The sequence below is a fragment of the Podarcis melisellensis genome (genome assembly GCF_964234715.1).
Source record: "Podarcis melisellensis genome assembly, chromosome: 11".
NCBI classification, from domain to species: Eukaryota; Metazoa; Chordata; class Lepidosauria; order Squamata; family Lacertidae; genus Podarcis; species Podarcis melisellensis.
The window spans coordinates 9,229,628-9,242,171 of record NC_138543.1 but is presented as its reverse complement, the minus strand read 5'-3'; the positions used below and the strand labels follow the sequence as shown (position 1 = coordinate 9,242,171).

The 12,544-nt window shown below is 43.3% G+C and overlaps 1 protein-coding gene across 1 annotated transcript in view; it reads right to left on the bottom strand.

Moving 5' to 3' along the window:
• Positions 1-8,933: 8,933 nt before the first annotated feature.
• The window catches only part of LRRC2 (leucine rich repeat containing 2), a 77,295-nt gene continuing 73,684 nt past the window's right edge, over positions 8,934-12,544 (bottom strand). Inside the window, exon 9 of the mRNA XM_081930731.1 lies at positions 8,934-9,114. Coding sequence (XP_081786857.1) covers positions 9,065-9,114 — 50 coding nt within the window. The 3' untranslated portion in view covers positions 8,934-9,064. The remainder of the gene's footprint in view (positions 9,115-12,544) is intronic.

Here is a 12,544-nt window from a genome sequence, read left to right as displayed (position 1 = left end):
GTTTTTAAGTCGCATTTTAATCTATGTTTTATATTTACTGTTAGCCACCCTGTTTTTAAACCGGGAAGGGTGGGGTATAAATAAAAATATATTATTATTATTATTATTATTATTATTAAATAAATGTGCTTGAAACTCAATAACTGACTTGTTTGAAATTTTATTGGTACTTCCCAATCTTATCTCTGCAGAAATGATTTTAAAAAGACATTGCCAGTGACTTGTTTTCTTTTTTTTTTCTAAGAGATGCTTCTCTAAATAGTCAGTGGGTTTCAGATGTAAAGGTTAAAACAAAAGTAAACAGATTTCAAGGGGGGAAGCTAAAAATTATTTTTAAAAAATTATTAACCTAGATTTTCAAGCTAAAAATTCTGCAAGTGATCCTTGCTGGCTCTTCAGACATCAAAAGAAAAGTATAATGCAGGAACATTGCTGTGGCAGGACACAACTTTTTGAATGTGACCCTTGTGAATAGCCCACAGAGATGAAAGGAAGCTGTACAATAGAAATGCTTGATGGATTGCATCCCTGGAGTGGATTCATGCAGAATATCAATGGTGTTGTTTTCACGTCTGGAAGTCATTCCAGCATGGGAGCAGCCAAGATTGTAAGCAAGGAAGTTAATGGTCTCAGCTACAGGAACTTCCAAGATCTTTGGGGGTTCTGAACTGTTTAATGTTGCAGGATGTGCTACACTTACTGGTTCACACTTGCAAGCAAGCAATTCCTCTGGGGGTGAGGCAACTGCCAACAAGAATGGGGTTCATAGTCCACAACATCTTGAGGGTACCATGTTGGTTATCTTTGCATAGTTAAACATAAAGGGACCCCTGACCATTAGGTCCAGTTGTGACAGACTCTGGGGTTACATCTCTCTTTATTGGCCGAGGGAGCCGGCATACAGCTTCCGGGTCATGTGGCCAGCATGACTAAGCTGCTTCTGCCGAACCAGAGCAGCACACGAAAGCGCCATTTACCTTCCCGCTGGAGCAGTACCTATTTATCTACTTGCACTTTGATGTGCTTTTGAACTGCTAGGTTGGCAGGAGCAGGGATTGAGCAACGGGAGCTCACCCCGTCGTGGGGATTCGAACCACCGACCTTCTGATCGGCAAGTCCTAGACTCTGTGATTTAACCCACAGCGCCACCCACGTCCCTTTATCTTTGCATACTTAGTGGAAATTCACTGGGACTTACCTTTGGGTAGATGTGCCTGGATTACAGTGTTACTCTACTTTGAAAGAATGCTTCCAGGGGCACCTCTAGATTGTTAGACTGTACATACCAGAACTTGAGGCTCGAGCATTTAAAGTGGATTAAAGGGCTCTGTTTACCTATAAAGGGCTCTGTTGCCCTAGCACAACAAAGAGACTTTTTGCAGTTCGGAAACTGTTGGGAAAATGCTCTCAAAAGTGTGGGAGGCACAAGTTATTAATGGGAAGACAGGCAAGCACCCCACAAGCAAATCAGAACTGATGCAGGGAGAATGCTTATTGTCAATGTCAACCACCCCATAAGCAAATCAGGTAAAGGAAAAGAGACCCCTGACCGTTAGGTCCAGTTGCGGACGACTCTGGGGTTGCAGCGCTCATCTCGCTTTATAGGCTGAGGAGACAGCGTTTATCCGCAGACAGCTTCCAGGTCATGTGGCCAGCATGACTAAGCCGCTTCTGGCGAACCAGAGCAGCGCACAGAAACACCGTTTACCTTCCCACCAGAGCAGTACCTATTTATCTACTTGCACTTTGACGTGCTTTCGAACTGCTAGGTGGGCAGGAGCAGGGACCAAGCAACGGGAGCTCACCCCGTCGCGGGGATTCGAACTGCCGACCTTCTGATCGGCAAGCGCAAGAGGCTCTGTGGTTTAGACAACAGCGCCACCCGCAAATCAGAATGAATCCTAAATAAAGGCCAGATATCATCTTACTGACATGTAAGCTTTGTGCCAGCAAATCAGAAGGAATGCTTGATAAATAGGTCATCTAGGGGGGGACCCAGGTTAGAATTGCCAAGGGGCTTATTTATTTATTTATTGGAACACAAAGGAAAGAGCCTGACATGACTTTCATCTGACTGGAAACTGCAAGAGAATGCAAGAATAATGGGTCTGCATCATCTGTAACTCGCACAACAAGGTCCTGTCAGAATAGAAGCAGAAATGTATTAACATTCTTCGACAATAACAGTACGCCAAGGAGTGTAAGGAACATAGATGTATGATAATTGCCCCAAGGCAATTAGTGCTTCAAGAGAGAAATTAATTACTACAGACACCAAAAACAAGGAAGCCAAAAGGTAGTTCCAGAACTCAATTATACAGATTTTCTTTCTAAACAAAGCATGATAAAGATTGTTACTTCCTCCAAGCGTAGTCAGCTGTAACTACAGCAATTAAATTATAAATGATCTGTCCGACCCATGTACCCATTTTTAAATGTCTCAGGATAATCCATAAAATGTAAGAAATAAAGCCAGCACTAAATAATAGGAAGGCTTTTATACATCCAGGCGCAGCACAGTCTAGATCTAATGTGACCTCTGAGTAGCCAGGTCAGCCAAAAAAAAAAAAGCTTCAATGAGCACTTAATCTTACCCAGCGAAACAAGCTCAATGTAAAACCCAAGGCAAGAGGAGAGCAATAGATAATGAACTTCACTTACTAAGATAATGAGCTCTGTATTCTAAAGGGATAATGAATGGAGTTAGCAGCTTGGACAGGGGTAGCCAGAGTAGTACACACAAGATCAGGGGCCAGCAACCTTTTTCAGCCACTGTCCCTCAGACCATGTGGGGGACCGGACTATATTTTGAAGGGGGGAAATGAATGAATTCCTATGACCCACAAATAACCCAGAGATGCATTTTAAATAAAAGGACACATTCTACTCATGTAAAAACATGCTGATTCCCAGACCATCCATAGGGTTAGGGTTAGGCGATTGGGCTGCATTAGGTTGCCTACCCCTGTACAAAATGCTGGTGGACCACAATTCCCTTCAGCCCCAGGCAGAATGTCCCTTGACCAGGGATGAGAGTTGTAGTCCTAAATCAGGCATGTCCAAAGTCCATTTTGGGGAGTCAATTTAATCCGGCCCCCATGGCAGTATATGTCCTGGGGCAAAACCCTTTAAAAAGATCGCAACTTCAATCCTAAAAGAAGCTCAACAACTTTGGTCGGCCCTCATGCATGTTCACTTCATCAAATCTGGCCCTCTTTGGAAAAAGTTTGGGCACCCCTGTCCTAAATCATATGGAAGGCACCGTAATCACTACCAGTCCAATAACTTTTTTTTTTCTTTGAATGCCTGGTGAATACCCTTTTGCCATAACACAAAACTGCCCTTAATTTCCAAAGCAATTTCCTTTTAAAAAAATATATATATATTTATTAAAGTTTCAAAAAAGTTACAAAAATGAAAAGAAGAAAAAAAGAAACAAAAAATACAAAATACAGAAAAATAAAAACAATTAAAAACAAATCAGTCTTTCCATGTCTTGTCTTTCATTTGCTTGTTCCCTGACCTCCTCACACCTCCCCTTTTTTGTATTCTAGTTCAATAGTTGTTTCAGCAAGTCCTTATCATTTTTGCTTTTATCTTAATATTTTATCTTAATATATTGTAACTTTACATTTTCACCTGTTAACAATCCATTTTTACATACCCCTTTGTAACATTCCTGCTAAAACCACATAACTTCATTCCAGCATCCTTCTAACATTCCTTAATTTTACAGTGTTTCTGTAGATAGTCTTTAAATTTCTTCCAATCTTCTTCTACCGATTCTTCTCCCTGGTCTCGGATTCTGCCATCCAAAGCAATTCCCATGGCTATATTGCTTCACCAGATATGGGATAGTGACTTGGACAACATAGTCCCTGACTGTGTGGAGGTTTTAGGTGCAAGCAGAAGGCCTGAACGGGGCTTAGATCTTTTGCTCATCCCAGCAGTGCAACTCTCTGCACCTCTTCTTCCAATCCACCCATTTCCTCCATGTCCCGCATGAATCACTTCTGCCTCTCAGCTCCAATACAATCTTTCTCCTTGCACCACTGGGACTGATCAAGTTGTAGTCCACGTCTGGAACGCACTGCATTGCCTACCTCTGTTTAATACGATTAAGTTGTGGAAAGGTTTTAATTAAGGGTGATTGCTTGTGTGTGTGTGTGTGTGTGTGTGTGTGTGTGTGTGTGTGAACAACCCATTGGCCCCCAGGAATCCTGAATGTTGGGATATAAATTCAATAAGTATAAATATATAAATGAAGCTGGAAGAAAAAAACAGCTGGAGTTTATGGAACATATGCCAGTCAATGTTCTACTGTTTCAGGTGCTGGAAGTAAACTGATTCCCTCACCGTACTCTAATTCCTGTTGGGTGCCTTGTATTAACAATTAAATTCTTGCAACTGAAACTGATTTCATCTTTTCGTGGCCTCTTGGTGCATGCAACCTGTACCAGAGGGCTGTTCATAGCAAATCACGTTATATGAAATGCTGTCAGCACATATGATAAATGGACGCTTTTCTTTTTTCCTGAAGTGAAAAGTTCTCAAGTTCCAGATGGCGTTTAAATGTCACTGGTCAAGAGGAAAGGAAAGATAATTGTATTTTCTTTTTCAGCATTCTTGGTATGTGACTAACCAAGACTTACTAACTTTGTTATTTACCCCTCAAGAATGCTGATTTATTGGTGACTACATTCTTGCTTGCTTGCAAATCCTGAAGGCACAATCCAGGCAAAATTAAGCTCTTTTAAGTACCACTAATTTCAGTCACCACCATTTCAAGAGGGGCTTGAAATTTCAAGACAAAGGAGATAGTGTTGAACTTTCGGAGGAAGAGAGAACTAGCCCCGCTGTACATCAGGGAGGGCTGTGTGGAGAGAGTCTCTTCCTTTAAATTCCTAGGAGTTTATCTCAGTGAAGACCTTACTTGGAAAATAAATACAACCCAGGTGGTTAAGAAAGCCCAAAATTTAAAGACTATTTACAGAAACACTGTAAAATTAATGAATGTTAGAAAGATGTTGGAATGAAGTTACATGGCTTTAGCAGAAATGCTATAAAGAATTAAGTACAATAAAATGTAAAGGGATTAAAGGGAAAAATAAGGTTAGAATGTGTTAAGATAAATTATAGGACAGAGAATTAATGAAGATGGAAAGGATTTGCTGAAACAATTAATTGAAGTGGAATACAACAAAGGGAGGTCCTGAAACAAGTTAATGAAAGATAATAATATTGAAAGTATCGAATGTGTTTTTAACTGTTTTTGTTTTGGTTTGTTATATATATGTAGTGTTTTTGTATTGTATTGTATTGTTATGTCTAATTCTTTTTTTTTCTTTCTGTAACTTTCAAATGCTTAATAAATATCATTTTTTAAAAAAAGAAAGAAAGAAAGCCCAACAGAGGCTCCATCTCCTCAGAGTATTGCAGAAGAACAATGTCAATCAACATTTGATGATCTCCTTCTACCGGTCAACAATAGAAAGTGTCCTTTCATACTGCATCACGGTGTGGTACGCTGGTTTGACATCATCTGTTAGGAAGTGCCTACAGAGGGTGGGGAACACAGCACAATATGTTATGGGCTGTCCTGTGAATCTGCTGGATGAAATAGTGGAAGAATGTTGCCTCAGGAGAGTGAGGAAAATTCTCAGGGATGATTCACACCCTGGCCGGCACTTTCTATATCAGGCAGAAGATACAGAAGCATGATTAGTTGCACCAACAGGGTAAAGAACAGCTTCTATCTGTGGGCTGTTAGGCTGCTGAATGAAAAGATAACAATAGGGCAACTAACTTTCGGGTTTGGTGGGTGTGAGGGGAATTAAGACTAAGAGAGCTGAGTGGGGGGTGCTCGTGTAATCTCACTGTATACAACTTGTACAAGTGACAATAAAGTATTTCAATTTCAATTGTCTCCCACAGCAGTGCAGCCATGGAGTCCAAGGCATCTCTCCCCGCCAGTCTGCCCAAGATGGATCCCAGTTTTCCTTCCTTCTCCTCCTTCACAGAACACCTTGCTCAAGGCTCTCTTTTCCTGTCACCTCACCCTCAGTTGCCCTGGCAACCTTCCAAATCCCCTGTCTCTGTTCACACCTCGGGGCAAGTTCTCATGCATTGCCAATGGCTCTCAATGGCCCTCTATTGTTTCTTAATGGCCATAGCTTGGCCAGCTGGCTCCAGAGTTGAAGGGGTCCTTGCCAAAAAAACCCCCTCCATGTTCTGGATTTTTCTATTGGCCATGGCTGGATGGTATGATGAGCCACCATTTAAAATCCCCCACAGTGCTCTGGGTTGTCCTGCATAGCTTGACTCTGGAAATTGTATGAATTTAAAATGATATTTACTTATAGCTCAGTGCAATGTTCTGAGGGGAGGCATCAGAATCCCATAGGGGGATATTGCTGCTTGAGGATGATGGGGCAAAGACTCTCCTCCCTGGAAGAGAGGGGAGTGGTTGTGGGCGGGAGCCCAAGCTCCACCTCCTGGCCAGGGGCCATAGCCCCCGCCCCTCCTCACCTGGCTGGCGCCCACGCCCACCGGAGGCAGCCAACCAGGTGTCTCTGGGGGGCGTGTTTAGCAGCTTAATGCTGCGGCTCCAGCTCCACCTCCTCCTCAGTCGTCGTCGTCCCACAGCGAGTCACCCACCCTCCACTCCCATTTAGCTCAGGGTCTAGGTTTTTTGGCCTTGCTATGGACCTTAGGTTGGTCGCCCCGGTTGTCTGGGGGGCCTGGTAGGAATTTTTTCCATTTGGCATTAGGCTTTTTGGTTTTTTCGCCTACCTCGTGGCAATCGTCACAACTTTTGTGGTATTGGTGGGTAGGTTAGGCATTGCATTCATGTGTGTCAAGGGCTAGGTGTGGCATCGCCTATGCTATCTACCGTGGGTTATTCCGTTAAAGGAATCTGGCGGTCGTGTATTCTGTCCGATGCCTGCTTGGCGGGAGGCCATGGCACGACCCTCGGTGACATCAGGGGTGAGCCTATAGTTGGATTAGCATCAACAGGCTCCACCTACTGTTGAATAAACCCACCTCCTATAGTCATCCAATGCCTAAGCCAATACCTTTTCACTGCTGTAATCAATAAAGTTGTGGCCTTTTCTTGCCCATTAACCTTATATCACGTGTCCTTGTGTGTTTATTTCACATAGCGGGGGTCGGGCCTTTGATCCACAACACCAGGCCTGTGTGTATAGCATTGCAGCCTTCATTGTACATGACATGGGTATTTGCTATGTTTATGTGGTAGTATAAGCTGTCTGTTCAACCTTTTACCTGCCTACATCTGCTGAGTGTCATACAAATGAAAGAACTTCACAGCTGCGCAGGTTATCAGTATGGTTTATTGAACGAATGAAAAAAATAACTATGCAAAACAAAATCATTTTGAAAGTCTACTGTACACATACAAAAAAAGTTACGACAGACTACAAAACAACTAAACCGTCATAAGAGAAAGTGAACTTACGGCTGTGACACTGAAACAAAATAAAAATATTTTTATAACAGAAAAATACTGCCATTTCAGAATTAACAATACTAATGAAAAGTGCCTAGTTTTAAAACATTACTCTAGCTTTTTAAAAGCTGGAACGTGTTTCCTGAGCTCTTTTTTCTCTTATGGTTCTAACAAATCTCTCAAATTGTAATAAGCTACTTGTCAGAAGAACTGCCGCTGTGTCATAATTCGGGTTGCCAACTTCTCAACTGGCAGCTATAACTATGTCTTCAGCAGTAGCTTAATATACACCTGTTATTGGGAAGTGCTGAAGCTGTTTGCAGCAAGAAAAAAATCATTACCAGCTGAATTCTGCATATCAAGTTGCTGTGAAATACACAAGAACAGGCCAGGCTATTTTTTTCTACTCAGTTGGCATACTTAGCTATTGCTCTTAATGAAGATTTTGAAAATACAATCAAACGCATTCCCAAATGGCAGTTCCCGATTGTGCTCTATATCCCAAGCAACCCAGGGATGTTTAGGAAGCAGCACTGGATGAGACAAACTCTTGCTCCAACAATCACAGCAAAAAGGCCCTGTTTCTTTGTTTACTCTGTTCTAATTTACTTTTGCCAGAGCCATGCTCAACTGCAAATTGCTTTCTTAAACCCTCCTGCATTCAGAAAGGTTTGAAGCTGCTGTGAGAAGACTCGGGGGGGGGGGACGACACCCCAGAACTGTGCACACATCTGGCATATCCGTGCAGAATTCTGCACTGCAGTCTCTATATTTCTGACAGTAATTTCAGCTGTAAAGCAGCATGGGGAAAAGACAGTTCTGAACAGCAGAGTAAACACGTTAACTGCAAGCAATCACCTTTTCTCTGAGGATACAATTACAGGGAAATTGCCATTAGCCAAGGCTCTGTTCAGACAGAAGCTTTCCCTGGTGACTGTCCCACTAAATAGGAAGTGGGAGAAGGTACTTCTAGGAAATGGTATCAACTGAGCATCACAGTCACTGATTTGATAGTGATGGTGTGCTGATCCCACCCAGCTGGGGGATTGGTATAGTCCTCTTGTGAGCTGTAAGTGTCAGATACACTAGTCCTGGACACCTGGCATTTGCAGCAAACCCTCTGCTTGGAAAACAGCTTTAATTAGGCATTGATTCTTACAGTGCTGCAGTAGACCGGACACATACACAGAAATGGTCAGTACAGAAGGGAAGATCTTAATTCAGATGCCTGTTTTTGGTCTAAAAAAATTACAGTGTCTCACACATTTTAAAGAATCGACTATTTTCACATAAGAAACATTTTGTAATGGTAGACAGAGTCACATGGTGATTACAACTATCACATTGTAGCCTGGTCATTTGAAGCTAATGCAACAAAAATCCCATATACACTAATCTTCTTCTTCTTCTTCTTCTTCTTCTTCTTCTTCTTCTTCTTCTTCTTCTTCTTCTTCTTCTTCTTCTTCTTCTTCTTCTTCTTCTTCTTCTTCTTCAGAGCTTATATTGGCACTTACAGTAACACTAAAGATGTTTTTTCCCATTTGTTATGGCAAAATTAAACCTTTGGGTCTGATGATGTATGAATCCCAGATCTCATATTTGGACACTAAGTGATACTTTTGTAGTGTAGCAAGGAACAGTCTCTGCAAAGAGAAAAATAGAAGTATACTATGTCAGTTGTCAATCTCTGAATGCTCGTAGCTTACTTGGTTAGGCAGGTCTTGAAACAATTACACTCTCCACCCAAATCCTCCAAACGTTTTAAATTAATAACTTTTGTTGCAAGGAGTGTTCTCTACACATGGATATACCGTCTCCACTTTGAAGTGTTGTAAATCACTACAATCAAATGGTATATAAATTTTATGAAATGAATAAATACACATGATAAGCTCCACACAAGATGTCAGACACACAAAAAGAAGTAATCAAGGTGCTCTGCACAGTTCTCTACAATCTATCTGATCCCTAGGTTCAGTTCTGAGGTCTGCCATTTCAGATATATATAAGTATAATAATAAAATTGGGGAGGGTTATAAAGGCCCTAGAAGACATCCCATATGAGAAAATAATATGTTTAAGGATGTGGGAAAGATGTAGTATCCATATTTTAAAAAAATTCTGAAAGAAAACAACTGATCATGCTATTCAGAGAGAAAAGAAAAAATGATCTTAAGTTACAAGAAGTTAGGGGAGGAAAGATCATGAAAAAAGCTTAAAACCAGGAGTGGGGGACCTGTAGCTCCCCAAAGTTTGTTGGATTCCAACTCCAATCAGCCTATAATGTTGGCCAGGGGTAGGCAACCTAAGGCCCATGGGCCCACAAGCTGCCCCCAAACCAAGCCAAGCCGCCCACTCGGCAAGTCCCCGCGCACTGCGCTAAACCTGCGCAGCGTGAAGACTCACTTCCGCAGTGCCAGAAATTGTGTCTGCGCAGATGCAGGTGCCAGAAATCATGTCAAACCACGTCTGCGCAGATCATAGGCGCCGACTCCATGGGGCTTGAGGGGGCCCGAGCCCCCTCAAAAATTCGTTTGGGGGGGCTCCGCCCCCCCAATAATCTCCGGCGCCCCTCCAGCAGAGCGCCATCGCCGCCCCTCCCCCAGCCCAAAATGCACAGGGAGGGGCGGGCTGCATGCCTCCTGCCCTCCCTCCCGAGCAAAAGCTCCACCCAATTTCCTTTGGAGCTGATTAATAGGCGCAGCACGCTCTCCCCTATTCGCTCACGAGGAGGCGGCGCCACTTTATTTGCATATTCATGAGCTTATTTATTATTCATGAGCTTTCCCGGGCCCCCCCAATATTTTTTATAAGTCCGCGTCCCTGGCGCAGATGCCGGAAATCGTGGTCACGCTCAATGCAGCTCACAGAGGGATCTCCACTGGAGTGAACTGGCCCAGGCGAGGTAAACCTTGCCAACCCCTCATGTTGGCCTTGTTGACAGGGGCTGGTGAGAGCCAGGAGCCAGTGGCTTCTTCTGGATTGTAGGTTTCCCATCCTTGCTTTACACCAAAGCTCTACTCACTCGAAGGAAGTGGCTTTCCCAACTCATTGGGCCCATTCTGGTGGCCTAATCAATGCTTCCCATCCCTATGTCTGTCATGTGTCTATTGTGATCTCCTTGACTTGTTTGTCCTTGAAGTAGAGACAAAGCTTGTCGCTTGAATAGTTCCAAGGCAATAAGACATAATTCAGGAACAGTGACTCTTTCCATGGTAAAGCAGAGGCCATTCTCTTAGCCTCCCCATCCCCTGAGCTGCAGCAACCAAGAATCATGTTCTGCTGACAGAGGAGGAGGCTGGACCATGATAGCATCAGGGGAAACACTCTTTTGAACAATGCCTCACCATCCAGGAGCTGAACAGAGATGGTGGTCCTCCAGATGTGGTTGGACTTCTACTCCCATCAGCCCCAGTCAGCATGGCCAATGGTCAGGGATGACGGCAGTTATATTATAATTCTAATTTATTACATTTATATCCCACCGTTTTATCAAGATGGTGTCCATAGTTCTCTCTTCCCCACATTTAATCCCCACAACAACACTGTGAGGTAGGTTAGGCTGAGAGGCAGTGACTGGCCGAAAGTCACCCAATGAACTTCATGATGGTCAAGTGGGGATTTGAACCCTCATGTCCCAGGTCCTAGTCCAACACTCTAACCCAGGCTTCCTCAACCTCGGCCCTCTAGATATTTTGAGACTACAATTCACATCATCCCTGACCACTGGTCCTGCTAGCTAGGGATCATGGGAGTTGTAGGCCAAAAACATCTGGAGGGCCGAGGTTGAGGAAGCCTGATCTAACCCTTCACCACGTGGCTTTTTGTTGTCCATCAACATCTGGAAGGCCACAAGTGTCCTGTGTTAAAGCAACTGATGTTGTCTCTGGGTCAGGAACTAGTCTCACCTGCATATATGAGGTTTCAGTTTCTACATAGTCTAATTCCCCCCAAAAAATCAAGGTCTTGCTTGTTCTCCTAATATTTCATTATTAACCGACAATGTACTGTTTAAGGCAGTAACTGTACATGACACTCTAAGAAACCTCATGACTCGTCTCAAGTCAGACTCTCGTAGGCCTCTGTTTTTATGTGCTTGGACAAGTCATAAAGTCTGTTAGAGTGCCATGTATAGTTACTCCTGACCTAACACAATTATATACACAACCTTCCTAATCTTTCCCCCTAAAGCTTCTGCCTCAGACTGTCTTCCTGCAATCCAGCTGTTAACCCAATCCCTCAATGGCTCCCAGTTGGAGTAATTATTTATTTTCAAGAAGCATGAATGGGCTGCTTGCCCTAAAAAATGGCAAAGATTATGGCAGTGTTTGGCCACTTGACAATAAAAACCAATATCCAGCAGTTTGAGTCCACACGGAACTTCCAAAACAGATAAGCAAGCACAGAGTTATCTGTCTATAAATCCATTAAGTTCAATAAGTGTGATGCCTCCAACATGATCATTACTGAATACCTACCTTCTGTGAATTACAGGGATGTCTCCCAACTGGATTCTTGCAAACTGATCCAGCTTGGGGTGTTTTCACAAATGATACTAAGAACAGCACTTGGGGTGAAAAGTTGCCATCTATTCACAGTCTTAGTTTGAAATGCATGGCTTGTGAATTTTGTTTATATGGAATGGAAGAAAAAGAGGGCTAGGTAAAGGTAAAGGGAACCCTGACCATTAGGTCCAGTTGTGACCGATTCTGGGGTTGCGGCGCTCATTCCGCTTTACTGGCCGAGGGAGCCGGCGTTTGTCCGCAGACAGCTTCCGGGCCATGTGTCCAGCATGACTAAGCCACTTCTGGCGAACCAGAGCAGCGCACGGAAACACTGTTTACCTTCCCGCTGGAGCGGTACCTATTTATCTACTTGCACTTTGATGTGCTTTCGAACTGCTAGGTTGACAGGAGCAGGGACTGAACAACGGGAGCTCACCCTGTCGCGGGGATTCGAACTGGTGACCTTCTGATCAGCAAGTTCTAGGCTCTGTGGTTTAACCCACAGCACCAAAAAAGAGGGCTAGTTTTGGTCAAATATTCAGTGGGCTTTGTTGGAGGAAGCCTAAAT